We start from the raw sequence: 17,672 nt of genomic DNA on the forward strand, positions 1-17,672 counted from the left end.
CCCCCCAAACCCATGAATGTCATTTTAGGCTTTCTCCCCAAAACAGTAATTGACATGTCACTACTGCGTTAAGCTGCTGCAATACACCATTACTTACTTTGAACTACAGGAATATGCCATCATCTTTAGGTTACTGACATACTACCTTAAAATTGGGAACTGACATATCATTGTGGTTTAATGTTACAATGTGCCAGGGACCATTTAAAAAAAAAGTCCGAAAAAACCCTCTGGTGGCACAGGGGAGACAGCAGATGAGAGGGACTGAGGTAAGAAAATTGGTATTGATGTGGATGGAACCTTCAAAAAGAAAGTGGTTTGATTCTGATCTTTGTTAAAAGAGCCCACCAAAGAAGAAGAAGAGTTTGGATTCATATCCCCCCTTTCTCCCCTGTAGGAGACTCAAAGGGGCTTACAATCTCCTTTCCCTTCCCCCCTCACAACAAACACCCTGTGATGTGGGTGGGGCTGAGGGAGCTCCGAAGAGCTGTGACTAGCCCAAGGTCACCCAGCTGGCGTGTGTGGGAGTGCACAGGCTAATCTGAATTCCCCAGATAAGCCTCCACAGCTCAGGCGGCAGAGCGGGGAATCAAACCTGGTTCCTCCAGATTAGAATGCACCTGCTCTTAACCACTACACCACTGCTGCTCCTTTGAAGGTTTAGGAACAGTGACAGAAAAGTGAAGGAAAAAAATACAAAGGGCACAATCAGAGGATATAATTTAGATGCTAAACAAACCCAATCCAACTCCAGCTTAGCCTTGAATCCACAGCAAAAGCCTTATGCGAAAGAAACCTGCATGAATCATGATCAAAATTCTCAACTTCTCTTTTCTGATTGTTCACAGTTCAACTTCTTACTAGCTGTAATAACAAGGATTAGAGTATTTTGCATGTCAGTGTAACACCAGTGGTGCTGAACGACACCCATTGTTTACGTGACAGCCTGTGTGCATGGTTTTGTATACATGTGAGCTGATATTTTTTTCCCAAAAAAATGCCTCAATGAAAAGCAATGTGACATTTAGACTTTATATTAGGTTAACATCCCACCAGCAGCTGTTGAGCGGTAGAATCTAAGCGCTTAAAAGGCTTTGTCACATTACTCCAAAAGAAGGAGGGGGGGAGGAGGTTAAACGACTGGGGAAATTTCTAACCATTCCACCAGTGTACATCGAGGCTGACCAGTCAGTTCCTATTCAGTCACCCAGAACAATCACTCATTTCCCAACACAGAGCTTACTCATTTGCAAGATTTTTTTTAAAAAAGGCATTTCTGCCCGTGCCCATAATATTCTTCACCACTGGGGGCAGCTTTACATAAGACTGCATTCACTGAAACCAAAGCAACAGTCAGTCGGAGGAGCTTTCAGAATGACAGTACGCAGAAGTGAACAGTGCTTGTTCATTGTACAGGGTCATCCCGGCTCCTGTGCTCCAACGCAGCTTCCCTAGCCAGACTGAGGTGCTCGCGATGAGAACTGCTGCCCAATGGAATACAGATAGATGAGTCCAGAGATCTGAGCATTGCTTGGGGGGGCAACATTCATCATGCTTTGCCGGGAGAGATTGTAAAGAAGCCAGGTTTTTTTTCTCAATGTAAAGATGCAAAAAGGCACCATCCATGAAGATCCTATCACCTAGGGAAAACTTGACATTCTGCCGCAAATGCTGTGTTGGGATTTATTTATTCCGGGAGGATTCTGCATGGCTGGCAAAGAATAATGTTCCGAAATTGGTCCATCTCCCAAGGGGTCCAATTTTTCTTCCTGGGTGTCAGCAAGCCCTGACTCACCACAGAGCAGCTGACAGGGGCTGTCATGCTTGTGGCACCCTAAGCAAAAAGCAAAAGACCTAAGGACGACCTTTGAACAACACAAAGGATGGGTATGTTTTCCATTTTCATTTATTCACTGTTGCCCTACAGCAGCCTCTGCACCAACTCTATATCAGTTACCCTATAGATTTGTTTCTATACCAGCAATGGCTCAAATTAAATTACCCAGTGATTGTCTGTGAATATGCTGAGCTCTTACATGTGTGGGAGAAATTTGTTTACCCTTTATTAAAAATGAGGGGGGGGGGAGAATAAAACAGGTTGTAAAGTGTTCATTGTACTTGGGGGGAGGGGGGGTTTCCCGTTGGTTCATTTAAGCTGCAGTTTCAAGCATGATTGAAAAGAAATCTGGATTGTTTCTTGGGGGGGATAACTTTTCTAAGTTGTTTTTATTTCCAGGTTTCAATGTATTTAGGCTACTGAGAGGATCAGCTGTAGCCCTGGTAATAGTCCCTACTGTATTACTGACAATGCTTTCATCTGCTGAACGAGGATGCCCTAAAGGCTGTAGGTGTGAAGGCAAAATGGTCTATTGCGAATCCCAGAAATTACAGGAGATACCCTCAAGTATATCAGCTGGTTGCTTAGGTTTGTCCCTGCGATATAACAGCCTCCAGAAACTAAAATACAATCAGTTTAAAGGTCTTAATCAACTCACCTGGCTGTATCTAGACCATAACCACATCAGCACCATTGATGAAAATGCTTTCAATGGAATACGCAGGCTCAAAGAGTTAATTCTGAGTTCCAACCGAATTGCCTATTTCCTTAATAACACATTCAGACCTGTAACAAACCTCCGGAACTTGGACCTCTCCTACAATCAGCTGCAGTCCCTGGGATCAGAACAGTTCAGGGGCTTAAGGAAGCTGCTGAGTTTACATTTGCGGTCTAATTCCCTGAGAACAATCCCCGTGCGGATTTTTCAGGACTGTAGGAACCTTGAACTCCTGGACCTGGGCTACAACAGGATCCGAAGCTTAGCAAGGAACGTATTTGCAGGCATGATCAGGCTAAAGGAACTTCACCTGGAGCACAATCAATTTTCTAAGCTTAACTTGGCACTTTTTCCAAGGCTCATCAGCCTTCAGAACCTTTATTTACAGTGGAATAAAATCAGCGTTATAGGGCAAACGATGTCCTGGACTTGGAGCTCATTACAAAGGCTTGATTTATCTGGCAATGAAATAGAAGCTTTCAGTGGACCTAGCGTTTTCCAGTGTGTGCCCAATTTACAGCGCCTCAACCTGGATTCCAATAAGCTCACATTTATCGGGCAAGAGATTTTGGATTCTTGGATATCTCTCAACGATATCAGCCTCGCTGGGAATATATGGGAATGCAGCAGAAACATTTGCTCCCTAGTAAACTGGCTCAAAAGTTTTAAGGGGCTAAGGGAAAATACAATTATCTGTGCCAGCCCCAAAGAGCTGCAAGGGGTGAATGTTATTGACGCAGTCAAAAACTACAGCATCTGTGGCAGAAGTACGACGGAGAGGTTTGAACTGCCACGGGCGCTCCCCAAGCCAACCTTTAAACCCAAAGTGATTAGGCCTAAGCATGACAGCCAGCCCCCTCTGCCCCCCACTGTTGGGGCCACCAAAGCCAGTGCCGAGCCCGAGCACGACACGGAACATATCTCCTTCCATAAAATCATTGCAGGAAGCGTGGCCCTTTTCTTGTCAGTGCTGGTGATCCTGTTGGTGATCTATGTCTCGTGGAAGCGTTACCCTGCCAGCATGAAGCAGCTGCAGCAGCGCTCTCTCATGCGAAGGCACAGGAAAAAGAAGCGGCAGTCCCTGAAGCAGATGACTCCAACCACACAGGAATTTTATGTCGATTATAAGCCAACCAACGCCGAGACCAGCGAAATGCTGTTGAATGGAACAGGACCCTGCACATATAGCAAATCAGGCTCCAGGGAATGTGAGGTATGAGGCATTGTGATTTTTTTATATATATAAAAGAGCTTTTAAAAAGCAGGGTATTCATGGCATCATGTTGAACTTGAGTGACAAAAAAGGGAGCATTTATCTTTCACTGTTCTGACGCAGCATTCTCTGATCCCTTTTGCCACCCACATTCATAACATTGGCCTTTTTAAAAAAAAACTTTCCCCATTAATCCACTGAAACTGGAAAAAACATTTGTCAATATAAGGTGAGGTTCAGCAACCTGTTGAACAGCCTGCTTACTGAATGTATTCTCTTGGTTGGTTGGTTGGTTCCTTTTAAAAAGAAAACTAGCTTTACTGCCAGTGAAATTTATCTGCAATGTTGATTTCTGTAATGCCGACTGTTGGTTTACATTAAGTATTGCTTTTACAGAAACAAAGAGTGGTTGTGACAGTTCTTAAGCAGCAAGTTTGCTGAAATTCACTGTGGCTTGTGGACATGATAAATCTGCCTGGTTCTGTAGTGCCGTATGCATTCCAAGACTGACTTTGATTTCTAGATGGTGCAGGAACGAGCCTGAAATGATGGCTGATTTCTTTTCAGTGCGAGCCAGTGGTTTTAAAGCCACATCCTGAACTTCTGGGGGGTGGGGGTGGGAATCGTTTGTCTAATGAGGGGGTGGGAGGGAATCGTTGCTTGAATAAGGAATAGAAAAGGAGGGTGGGACAGAATGGGATTCACTGCACTGTGTTAACACCACAATAGTGTTGTAGAGCTGATACGACCTAATTGAAACCTGTTCATGTGGTTCCAAACAAAAGATGCCAGTGTTTTCCCCCTTCTCACAGCCAGTTGCCTTTCAGAAAGTAGTCAAAAGGCATTCATTAAACGAGGAACCCAAATTCCTTATTGATGCAATTAGGGTAGCTGAAATGTACAGTTTACAAAAGGCAAACCTACTTCCTGTACGCATTTGCCTGGATGCTCATTAGAAATTCTGCGTTCAGCCGCGTCAGACATTAATGTGATTGACGATCAAGCCATTAAACCTGTCATTTTTTCCTCTCTCTCTCTCAAAAAAAAATGCTACTGTGTTGCTGGGTGGTGTTTCAGTTTTCGATTTTGCTACTTTGGAGTATTTATAAAGCTTAGGGAACTGCATTTTGAATACAGCACAGCAAGTAGGAAAAGCTTGCAGTGAGAACTGGCTGCTTGCCCATTCAAAGGAAGCACATCAGAAGGATTCTCCTTTAGGAAAAGTCAATTGATTGATGTGGGGGGGGGGAGTCAATCAGTTCTCTCTTTTGATAACCTCGCTGAGTGATGTTTTTATGATTCAGTTATATATTTCTTGTCAATGTGAAGGCAAAGTTTGAGTCTTATTGGGGGAAACCATGTTGAGTACTTGTAATTCAAAGCCACCCCCCTCAAATGTCATGATAAAATATAATAAACTGGAAACGCCCTGTAATATTTTATACTAAATTACAATCCACGCCGCCTTTCTTATAAAAAAATAGTCCTCTTCCTTCCATATTGAGATAATTCGGGAGCGTATTCATAAAAAGCTGGCAAATAATTTCACCACCCGAATTGCATAACTTGATTTGGCTTTAGTACAATGCCTATTTCTGACCACTTGGGAGGGAATGTTCTCTGAAGCAGTTTCACTGCAGCAGTCTAAAGGGGCAGTGGGGGGGGGGGGGGGGGTATGCATGTTCTGGATTCTTTTGATTTGTGGAAAAAAATAATGAAAGGAACTCACCTTGAGCTGACCCAAAGGTGAGAAATGCATCATTCGAACAGCAGTAATGGAGCTGGAAGTTATTTCAAGTAAATAAGCCTGCATTCTGATTTTAGGGAGAATGCAAGCAGGAAGCAAGCAAGAGGCAGCTTCAAAAGGTTATCAGTATGAAAACTTGTGTCATGCATCTGTCAAAACCCAACAGCCAAAGATTTCAAGATGATCAACAGTTCAGGATATGGTAAACTTTAGGTGGGAGGCATAGTTTTTGGGTTTTTTAAAGCCAACATCTTTCTTGAAATTCACATCATATGGCCACAGAAGCGAAAATATCTACTCCATCAGAGGGCTAACATTGTAGGAGATAATTAATACGTTTGCTGAGATTTAGTATGTATGCTGAGGACTCTGGCATGCTACAACATTAAAAAGCATCTCTGCATCAGTGGAAAATGCCAAGTCCACACAAAATGTGGAGAGTTAACATCACCAAAAATTAACACAGAAATTTTTTTGCTTATTTTTGATTCATAGCTACTAAATTTGCATTGGAAGCACATGCACTGATGGTAGGCAAACCAGAGCCTGGTTTTGTTGTGAAAACAATGGGTACATTTTTTCCAGTAACTCTGAATTTTCACTCTATTACAGTGACAAATGGGGTTGAAAACGTTGTCAGAGTGACTGCAAACATTGGCATGGTCACAGATCTCTGGTCACACTTAAAGAAATGCCAGCATAGACTCAAAGCTTGTGCTTCCTTTTGTAAAAAACTTACAATTGGAAAGTTGCATTTCATAATTTAGTGATGGGAGGGGAGGGGGGGTCAGAAAAGGAAACCAATGAGAATCCAGATGTCAAGTAGCTGAGCTATTTATGTTACACTGGAAATGGCCATCATAACAATGCACAATTACCATGTGAAAAATAATGCTTAGGCATTTCCAAAGTCAATTGACTTCATTTTCCTCTGAAGGACTCCTAAGAGGCTGTATTTATATGTACATATCTTCAGCAGTAAATACAGATGCATGTATAATTATCCCCACAATCATCTGAGAAAGATGCTGCTGGCTGAAGGCACAATTTACACATGCCACTGCCAACAACCTCCATCTACAGAACTTTCAAAAAAGCTGAGTTGAATCCGGGTGGTGGAAACTGATTATAAATTATTGGGTCTTCTCAGGAGAATGAAACCATGTTTTTTTTTTTCATTTACGCTGTACAAAAATGAAACGAACAAACTTAGCCAAGGTTTTCTATCCTGTGTCATTCAATGTTTAGGACCATGCAGATTTGGAGGGCAGAGCTCCTTCTATTTTTTAATATTACACAGGGAAACAGAGGGCATGAAGAGGCTGTCATACTGAGTCAGACCATCAGACTATTAAGATCAGTACCATCTACTCTGACTGGCAGCCATTCTCCAATGTTTCAGGCAGAGGTCTATTCACACCACCTACTACCTCATCCCTTTTTAAGTGGAGAAGCTAGGGGTTGAATTTGGAACTTTCTGCAATGTACCGTAGATGCTCTACTGCTGAGCCACAGCATTATGCTTCTTCTCTCCACCTAACCATCTGTATCCTATCCTTCATGCAAGGAATATAGAATAGCATACATTAATCCCTCCCCAGGTCACATTTTTCCCCTTCACAACAACAGTGTGAGTAAGTTACATTGAGGGTATTGAAGTTACATTGAGTTACACTGAGGGTAAGTTACAGGCCCAAGATTACTTTGTGGCTGAGTGGAAATGTCAACATGAATTTTCTAACCTGGGATTTTATTCCATCTCCCATATTGGTGGTTTGACAGGTATTAACTCACCATGGGAGGATGAAATATCAGTGGACCCTGCTGATAGACAGTCAGCTGCCGACCTTTGCACCTGGCCATATGAAAAACAATAATATTCCCTAGTGTATCAAAGCCAGTGAATCATTGTTGAGATAGAAATGTTACAACAAAGCTATTTTTCCCACCCAATATTTATTTGTGTCTAAAAGTGCCCTAGAGAACAGGCTAAATTGCAAGTTAATACATTCTGGAACATGCATAAAATATTTTCCCCCTTCACTTAGCATCATGGGATCTTGCTACATGATACACATGAGCAGAGATGTTTTCACAAGGCTACTTCACACTCACACTGAAGGGGAGAAAAATACTTATGCCTCATCCATAAGTAAAACAAACAAGCAAACCTCTGGAATTCATCTTTTCTGGATGGACGCACACAGCTCACAAGGGAAAGGAAACAATAGGGAGTATACCTGCTTTGAAAGATTTGTGAGGGTTAGATTGAAGGGGAAAACAAAAAGTCTAAAGTATTATCAGTCAATGTGGAGATGATGAACGCAGCCAATGCTTTTGACAGTAAGCAGGAGAACATTCCACTTCTCAGTCCAAAATCTTCTATTGTGGGACACCAGGCTGGTTGTCTGGTTAATTTGGTGGCATGATGGGGACACCAGTGCACTATAGGGATTGGCTTGCCCCTGGCCATCAGTTGCACAGATGGTGACAGTATAACCTCCTGGACCAATCCCAACCTGAGCAGAACATCTGAGGCAAAGATGCCCAGTATCAGCTCACAGCTGCCTGACAGAAGTGTGGCATAAGGCACTGAGTGTACAAAATCCCCTTCTGGCAACAAAATCCCTTCAAGCAATCCAGGTGGTATTTCAAGGAGAAGCCAGTCCTTTTCCTACCTACGCTTCCTTCCCATAAGTTGAGATACTTCTTGAACCTCAGTTGCAGCCCTACTTGATGCAACAAACCTTGAAAAAACTTTATCAAGTCTCCATTCAGTAAATCAAAATGTAGCAGGTATTCCAGAAAAGCAAAATGGTGAGGCAGATCTGGAGTGGACTGCAGCTGTGCCAGGGTGTTAGGGACTAAGCTTATGGTCATGTTTACTTAGTTTTGCTTGGGTCACGAGTCAAGCCAACAAGAGTGTTATCAAAGAAGAAGAGGCGAAGAGGCCATGGTGGGTCAAAACTTAGGAGATTGAAGAAAGGAATACATGAAAGCAGGGATAAGGTTAAAAAAGAAAGGATGAGTAACAGTGGCAACCAGAGGTGGGATCCAACCAGTTCTCAGCACTTCTCTAGAAGTGGTTACTAATTTTTTCTGAGTGCCGAGAAGGGGTTACTAAAGCAACCTCCCTGCCCAATAGGGACTGGAGGTGCGTGTGTGCGGCAGCACCACTGTTTGAATCCCACCACCATCGGAACCTGTTATTAACATTTTTGGATCCCACCACTGGTGGCAACTAGTTGGAAAGCTGAAGATGTCCGAACACAGAAATTTAGGAGGAAAAAGTAAGAGAGTATGCAACAATGGCCACAATAACAAATCTTGTAAATAGACAGTCAAAACATGAGATTGATGAGAAGTGGATATTGTATTTTTGTATGTTGCTGAATCAATTATTTTTTTTAAAAAAATACCAGTGGGGATTAAAGGAATCAAAGGAATTAAATGAATATGTTATTAAAATGTTAGTTGTTAAGGCCATAAATAATTGTTTATTTGACATTTACCAGTGGGTATTATTTGAGTAGCACAATGTCAGGTAAAATAAGTAAGATGGAAGTTTATCTCTTAAATTTGTATCATGTTTATATTACATTGAATATTATGATCCATCTCTTTGTTATTGGTTAATATAAGTGAATATTTAATGTGATGTTTGTTAAATGGTTTGATATTCGTTTTTTTAAAAAATTCTTTGTGTGTTTTTGTATGCATAAAATTATTAAAAATATTGTTTTAAAGGATGAGTTTAGGGAAGTAAAAATGGGATTTGGGCCAGGAACCAGAAAGAGAGCAGGAATGAACATTAGTCTGTTGACTTACAAAATGAAAAGTACCATGTTCTTTACAGTACTTCCTAGGAAATAGTGTCTTCCCTCATCTATATCCATGTAAAGTTGTGCCTCGTCCCCGTCCTATTGTGCAAGTCTCTGGACTAGCCTCATATGTTTTTCAGTGGCCTTTAAGAATAACACTGAGACAACTTAATTATTTGCACAAATTTACTGACTAGATTTCTCAGCGAATCTGGATGTCCCATGGTGCTACTTTTTGTTGTGCCTCCAATAAACAAAGGTAATAACATTCAGGGAATCATTTTACTAAAGCATTTCAGTAACGAGCTATAGACAGACACTGAATAGGTTCAAGCCAGCTGTATGACACATTTCTGAATCTTCTCGTTTGGCAATAAACGAAAACTAGTTATTCTGCGCGACTGCTTTTTAAGGTCTGTGGGAAAAATTTAGATGGAATAATGACAAGTTTCATCCTGCCATGTGGTAGTTTTTTGTTGCTTAACATTAATAAGTAAAATAAGATATATAATACAGTCTCATACTAATGGGAACGTTGGTGGGAGAATTTTCCAGATCAAAAAGTTTTCCATTTCCATTTCTACCTGACTGACAGTGTAATCCCATGCAGAACTGCTCCAGTCTAAGGCCACTGATACCAATGGGCTTAGAATGGAGTAACTCTACGTAGAATTGCACTGCCACTCCCCTTTCCTCCCAACTCTAAATGGATATCCAATTATTCATGAAAATCCATTACTGCATGACTACACAATGTACCTACTGTCATTTTCCATACCAAAAGATGACAATATAATCCTACTTCAACAAGCTGACTTAAAAATAACTTGACATAAATTTGACCCTATATTTCATGCATTCAAATACAAATACGTAGCGGGGAATCATAATTTCTTGGTATGTTTCTAAGAAATCCAGTGGCACCCTGTAACTTCTAGAAGTTGTCCAATAGCTGAATGTCCTAGTGAAATTTAGATCCATCTGCTAGTTCTAATCAGTGATGCTCTACTACCTGAGGAATATGTTTGTTTACACTCATTTCTAAGGGTTTCAGCTCTCTCCAATGATTTTGGTTCATATCCAAAAAGTGGAGGTCACTGGAGGACCTCATTAGGATATTCAGTTCCATTATACCAAATAAATGTGCCAGTATGCTCATGAAGGGAAGGTGGCTCACTGGAAGAACATCTGCTTTGCATGCAGAAGGTTCCAGAATCAATCCCATGTAGCTGTAGTTAAACAGATCAGATCATGGGGTGAAATGAAGGACCTCAACCTGAGACTTTTCTGAAAATCAGATGGTTTTAGCATTTGAAGTGAGTATTGCAGTAATTGGATTACATCACAGTGATGATCTTGAGGTCAACTGCACATGACTGGATAAATATTCTATCAACCCACCATCAATGGAAAGGCAGTGACATCCAGTGGTGAGATTAAGTAAAACATATTTGAGGGGTTTTGTTGTTGCTGTTTGTTACTCCTCAGATAACATAGCTGTGTAGTTATATAATTTTCCATGGTGTTACAAGTTCATGAAAGGTCACTTATTCTTCATGTCACATTTTTCATCTGAGCTGGAATTTAAATTAAGTTGCTATTTGTGAAATGCAATGCAACTAAGATTTAAAAAATACAACCCTATGGGTAAAAGTAGAATTTAGTAGATGTCTGATATTTGTGCTGAACAAGGCAAATTTTAAAAGGTCCAAATGAGAAGTCTATTTCTAATGCTCAAAACTACAAAGCAACATTAAGTATTCCTCCAAAATATAAAGTTTTGGGCTATATTTCCATTCACATAAACAAGGAGCTATTCAGGTCATGTCTTACGTGTGCATTACACTCATACAAAAAACCTTGTTGGATCAGAGCAGTGGTCTATGTAGTCCAATAACCAATTTCACACAACAGCCAATCATTTACTCTGATAGCCAACAAACAAAGCACAGAGGCCAAGCCTATCACCTGATGCTGCCTCCTAGCACTAATATTCAGATACTTACTGCTTCTAGGCATGGAGATTTTTTTACTGAACACAAATAGTAGAAGCTGATGGACATATTACCATCATCTATATACTAATAGCAAAGTCAGTCAAATCTGACGACAGATCTTCCTACAAACCTTCAATTTTTTTAAAAAAATGAAAAAAGGTGGGGAGTTCTAAAGAACCCAAAATGATATATAAAGCACCTGTAGCTTTAAGCAACAGACTCCCTCAGTGGCTGTTGCTAGGCAACCAGAGATTTCAGGCTTGGTTCTCTTAGTAAAAGGCAGGAGGAGGTTGTAGGGGGCTCTTTCCAGGCCTATTATAATCTTTGAGGGAGGACTTGCAGTGTTGACCTGACTAGGAATGCTAGCTTCAGGTTAATAAATGCCTGGAGATTTTGGAGTAGAGTCTGAGGAGGCATGGTTTGGAGAGGGGAGAAGATTCAGCTGGATATAATGCAATATAATCCATTCACCTAAGTAACAATTTTCTGCAGGGGGGTAGATCTCTGTGGTATAGAGTTCATTTGTAGTTCTGAGAGATCTTCATGTCCTGCCTGGAAGTTGGTAAGCATAGGACTGGCAGCAATCTTTGGGTTACTTGATATCACCCAACTAACATGACACAACTAGGGCTGGTTGCTTGCTACTATACAACAACAGCAACCCTATGAAGGCTGGTGAGTAGGAGACCCAGGCTCAAATTAGTTTCTTGCTTGTGGAAGCTCATTGGGTGATTTTGGACCTGTCACATACTTTCAGCCTAACCTATAGGGTTGTTATGTAGATAAAAAGGAGATGAAAATAATGTAAGTTGCTTTGCTCCACACTATTAAGAAAGGTGGGGTAAAAATGAAGAAAATAACTAATATGTATAGCTGAAGATGGGAAGCAGATAGAAAGTAGGTTGGTGAATGGCTGAGAAGGCGAGAATAAAGGAGGGGAAAGGGAGAAAATACAAGGGTTGTGAGGAGGAAAAGAAGAAATAATGTCAGGAGAGGGGTAGAAGAGTAAATAAGATGCACCCCCACAAGTCCTTGAGAGTTCTCCACCATGCAAGTGCGTCTGGCCCAGTGGCTGGCAACACAAAACTGGGCCACAGTTTTACTAGGTAGAGGCTGGGGGAAGGGGAGGGAAGGACTGGGGAGCAGGTACAGTTAGGTTGGCTGTTGGGTGGGAAGGAGGAAAAGTTGCCAACTTCAGGTTAGAAAATACTTGGAGATGGGGGGGGCTGAGGAGAGTAAGAGACCTCAGAGATGTATAATACCACAGACCCCATCCTCCAAAGTCACTCCATGGGAACTAGGGTTGCCAATCTCCAGGCTGGGTCTCCATGAGAACGAGGGCTGCCCCATCCTCCTAAAGGGGGCTCAGAATTACAACTGCTCTCCAGATGACAGAGATCAGTTCCCTCTGGAGAAAATGGCTGCTTCGGGATGTATTCAGTGGCATTATAACCTTCTAAGGTTGCTTCCCTCCCCAAGCCTAACATCCCAAGTCTCCACCTTCCCATATCTCCACAAATTTCTCAGTCTAGAGCTGGCAACCCTAAAAAGAAAGTAGGAAAATGTGTGATGCTGTGGAGGCTTTCAGGAAAGGAGACGAGAAAAGAGTGTAGAGGCCAAGATCCTTATGGATCCCCACTTGTATATTCTAATAGTAAAATCAGCCAACTCTGAGGATTCTTAATTCTGGTGACTAGAAGTGAGATCAGTCAAGACAGATTATATAAACCTAAACAGTGCACCAGAAAAAAATCTTTTTTAAAAAAAATCAGGGGTTTAAGAAAACGTAAATTATAAAAGGATTGTTCCAGCTTTAACCAATGAACTCCTTCAGTTGTCATTGCTAGGCAACTGCAACATTCCAAGATTTGGTTTCTGTGAGCATAAGGCAGGTGGGAGCAGGACCCTTTTCAAGGCTGTTTTCAACTTAGCCATCAAAGCTAAGCCTGAAAGCAGCCACTGGATGATACCACCTGACTAGCATGGCTCACCTAGACCTGACTACTTGCTACTCTTCAGCAGCATCCACACTATGAAAGCCAGTGTGATATACCAGTTGGATATTCAGAGTAGGATCTGGAAGATCCAGGTTCAAATCCCCATCTTGCTGTTGAAGTTGACTGGGTGATTCAGAGCCATACACTTACTATCAGCCTAACCCACCTTGCAGGGTTGGTGTGGGCATAACAGGGAGAGGTAAATAATGTGTTTATCCCTACTGAGGAGAAAAGTGAGGCAACTGATCTTCGTCGTAAGGAGATCAGATGTAATTCTATGATCTCCAGGCCCCACACAGAAGTTGCCAACCCTAATATTGTTCCTGAGTTCCTTTGGAATGAGCTGGATAGAAATCATAAATAAACAGACTCCTTCACATTGTCAGGAGGTAACACTAATTTAAAGAAAGAGCCAGGATCCACAATTCAGTAGCATAGCAAAAACCTTGCATGCAGAAGGAGCAGAAATCTATCTTTGACATCTCCAAGTTTCAGTAGAAGATGCTTAAAAAGACCTTGCTCTAGCTGGCAAGTCACTGCCAGTTACAGAAGACAGTAATCAGCTAGATTGGCCTGACTTCCTATGTTTAATTACTGTTTCATTTTTAGAGTGAACACGGCTTCTTCATCCCTTGAAACATACCTATCGTTTCTGTCAGCATTCCTCTTTGCTGTTACGTCAATGAAAATTCTACATGTTTAGATAGAAGGGGGTACTCTGAAAATATACAGTCAGTAGAACAAGCCAGCTACCTGATTAAAGATTCATCCACGTTTCCAAACAAAAACTGCATCAAAATAAAGAACCACTGATGAATTAACTAATATACTAAATAGACAGGGAAATTGAAGACCCAGGTAAATGGTAGTATATATGCTTAAGGGAGAATTATGCAAGTACATTTTTATGATGTTTGTATGGGTACGCTGTACTTGTTGTGATGGGTTTATTACAAATTCCCGCAGACCATAGATAGCTCTTCCCTTACACTGGGATTGCCCCATGCAAGTGTGGGGCAAAGAGTATCTTCCCTGACCTGGATGGTCCAGGTTAACCCAATCTCAGAAGATCTCAGAAGCTAAGCAGGGTTTTTAAGAAACCACCACGGAACCCCAGGCTTGCTACTCAGACACCCCCATCCACAAGCCAGGTACCTGGTCATGGTGCTGTGGCTGCACCTGGCCACCATCCTCAAAGCGGCTTCCCAATGACGTGGGGTGGTCAAAAAGCCTCCCCGCCACTGAGAAGTGCCAATGGGCTGCACTGCACTTATATCAGCCCAAAGGACAGTGTACCGATGGTAAAGGCCAGGAGGGCGTCCACTAATGTTGGCTCCTCCACCAGCCCTGGCCCTGGCCCGCCACCACTATGCAGTGGGGGCCGTACACAAATTGTATTACCCTTTCACTGGGATAAATGCCCCAAGGAGGGTGAATCCACTGACATGCTGCTCCCTGGTGTGAATTAGCCCACCCCCTTTGGATGCGGCTCAGAGTCAGTGAATGGCAAACCATTTCTGTTTGTCTCTTGCCTTGAAAATCCTATGGGGTTGCTATAAGTCAGTGGCAATTTGACGGTACTTTCCTCCACCACCACTTGGGTGGCTTGAGACATTTTAGCTCCCCGAGTGTCTTCCTCCCATTCTGCTCCATCAGATTCCTAGCACGCTACAGATGCCAATAAAATGACCCACATAACAGAGGGTGTAGAGGGGGCACACCTCCTCCTATGCTGACCTTACTGATTTGGCACCCCAAGAGACCTGTTGCTTCATGTGGGTGTCAATGCAGCCGTAAGCCCCAGCTAGTAAAACATGTGGATGAGAATAAGTGTGCTGTGTCATGGTGGATTTTGAATATGGGATCAGCAGGATTGGGAAAGGAATCGGCAGGACTGTCCTGCCTCTGCATTTGTATGCCTGGCCTGAAGTGCATGTGGGAGCAAGAAGAAAAGAGGCAGCTGCTACAAGTCTGTCAGAGGAGTAGAGAGGCTTGTCAAAATGTGGTCCAGCCTGGGGTCATGAAAGCATTCATCAAGCAATGATTAGAAGGACTTACAAGATTTAGCACTTTGCAAATGCCTTTCTAAATAACAGCTAATTAAGTCTAGCCTGTGCTGCAACACCTTTGGGGCAGATTATTTAACAGCTCACTATGGCTCTGTGAAAAGTTAGCTGGGAAGTTTAAGGAAGGAAATGACAGTATGTGTGTGGAAGGGGAGAACCCCACACAGACAATTAAAAAAACTACGATATCACGTAAGAATGACTAAATAAAAATAAGTACAATGTGAAACATTTTAATTTCCTTGCTTTTCATTATAGGGCCGTTCGTAACTTGTTTGACCCCCCCCCCAAGACCCTCCCACTGTTCAGAAGAAGGTTGCCTTTAAGAAGCAACATATTTTGTTTCAGCCAACCTTTACCATTGCTTCTCCAGAGCCATGTTACAGGGTTTGCCTCTGGAAGAGAGTGAGAGTACCAGGGACTTTGGGTGTCCATTTTAATATCAGTTTTCAGAGAAGCAAGAAGTATACTTTGAGAACAAACAGACTCCTAAAACAAACAGCACAGCCACTAATTCTGCACCAGGCTCCCTACAAAAGCAAGGGACCAAAGAATGGTTTCGTTTTAGCCCAAAACAATGAAAAAGCCACAAATGTCTAAATTCAAACTGGAGAGACTCCTAAGATGTCACACTGTGTTTCCATAAAATCTGGTGTATGTTAAAAGAATTTCAAATTTCAAAGAATACTACTTTCATCTCAGAAGGTTCGGGCTTTTTATTGAGTTCTTGCTCAAGTGTAACTGACAAATCCATAGCAATAGACAATTCCCACTAATAAAGACAAGTAATTCCTATGACCTGCAAACTGAAAGAGGTCACAGAATGGATTTCCTCCCCACCTCCAGTTGTGTCCTGCGCTCCCTGAAAAGCTGAATTGGGGACCCTGTGGAATTTGGAGCAGGAGCTTGTAACTTGACAGAAAAATCAGCCAAAATCACCCCCTTCCCTTCTTCTGCCTACAGCAGCACGTGGACACGTGAGATTTCTGCTGTTCTGCCTTTCTTGCTGAAACTCCATGTGTTTCATCCCCTTATGTTTCCAAGGGCTGTCCAATCTTATGGTGCAGTTAATTGGACCCAGGAGACTAAAATGATAAGGGGGTGAATCTTCCATAAATTTCTTCCATCTATCTCACTATTATCCATTTCATTCCCCAATAATATACTATTTAAAGTTGGCCAATACAAATATAGCTTTTTTGATCAGTATTTCAAATGAACCGATTACAGTTTACATCCTTTTTTTGTTCCAAATTTGTTCCTAATTTTGAAAATAGCACTGTTACCCAAAATGGTCAGAGTCTGACCCTTTTAGAGTGGGGGAATTAGTGAGAGCAGACTCTTGACTTAGCAAAAGGTTGGGCAAACTCAAAATCTTTGTTGTCTATGTATACAAACGTCAGCTTTTGCAAGAAATCCACAGAAGAGCAAAGAAAGTTTAACAGTTGTATTTAGGGATAACAAGGATACACAAGCACTCAACTATCAAATCAGTAGAACACACACACAGTCCTAAGACATAAGCAGTATTGAGTGAATAGGTTTAGAATAGATGTAGGGAATTGGAGGGAATGTGGGTTACAGTCACCTGATCTTGGAGTGCAATGGTCCGATGATCAGAGCTGAGCAACCTGCGTTTAGCTCTAGTAGAAGAAAGAATAACACGTTGTAGGACAATATCAACAGACACAGAGGTGTCTAGAGATATTGAACAAGGGCTACTAGGAGAGGAGGCTTATTATAGGGAAAAGGGGACCCTCAGGTTTATGCAGAGTGGCCCTTAATCTCCCAGGACAAAGAGGAGTCCTGCCTTTCTGGGGAAAGACAAGAGACAGACATCAGCCTTAAGTGTTGAGTTGTTAATATAATGGTTGAAGCATTAGCTTGATGGGTCAAGCTTGTTAAGGTTGAAGGTGGGAGGAAACTGATGAAATTACAATGTAAATGAGGTAGCTGTTAGAGAGTGATTAGTCAGAAGAAGTATTGGGTTAATACAACACTGACAGGAACACTTGGGGCAAATACATTAACAAGTCTTTTGTCTTCATGGGGTAGATAGTCCAGGATGGAAATGGGAAGCGACAGCTTCCAAGGTAGGGATCTCTTGATCCCTTTAGGATGGTTGCAGCGACTATCTGCAAGGCAGGTATTGGCGAGGCCAAGTCCAGACAAAAATGTTCTGTGTCCTTGTGGGTTTACTAGCCAGTGCAGAGAATGGGCTCCCCATTTTGGTAAGGCACTGCTAGGCACCCCAAGGGTTGGTAGGATGGGTACAG

At 42.1% G+C, this 17,672-nt stretch overlaps 2 protein-coding genes across 3 annotated transcripts in view; one reads left to right on the plus strand and one right to left on the minus strand.

The window, feature by feature from the left end:
- The window catches only part of CTNNA3 (catenin alpha 3), an 892,356-nt gene that overhangs the window by 511,465 nt on the left and 363,219 nt on the right, over positions 1-17,672 (minus strand). The gene's annotated exons all lie outside the window — the stretch shown is intronic.
- LRRTM3 (leucine rich repeat transmembrane neuronal 3) overlaps positions 1,362-17,672 on the plus strand; it is a 163,722-nt gene continuing 147,411 nt past the window's right edge. Inside the window, exons 1-2 of one of the 2 annotated variants that reach the window (XM_048504998.1) lie at positions 1,362-1,887; positions 2,237-3,768. In XM_048504998.1, coding sequence (XP_048360955.1) covers positions 1,884-1,887; positions 2,237-3,768 — 1,536 coding nt within the window. In that variant the 5' untranslated portion in view covers positions 1,362-1,883. Of the gene's footprint in view, positions 1,888-2,121; positions 3,769-17,672 lie in introns of those variants that run through there. The other variant, XM_048504997.1, reaches the window with a different exon arrangement.

The sequence above is a fragment of the Sphaerodactylus townsendi genome, linkage group LG08 (assembly GCF_021028975.2).
Source record: "Sphaerodactylus townsendi isolate TG3544 linkage group LG08, MPM_Stown_v2.3, whole genome shotgun sequence".
Taxonomy (NCBI): Eukaryota; Metazoa; Chordata; class Lepidosauria; order Squamata; family Sphaerodactylidae; genus Sphaerodactylus; species Sphaerodactylus townsendi.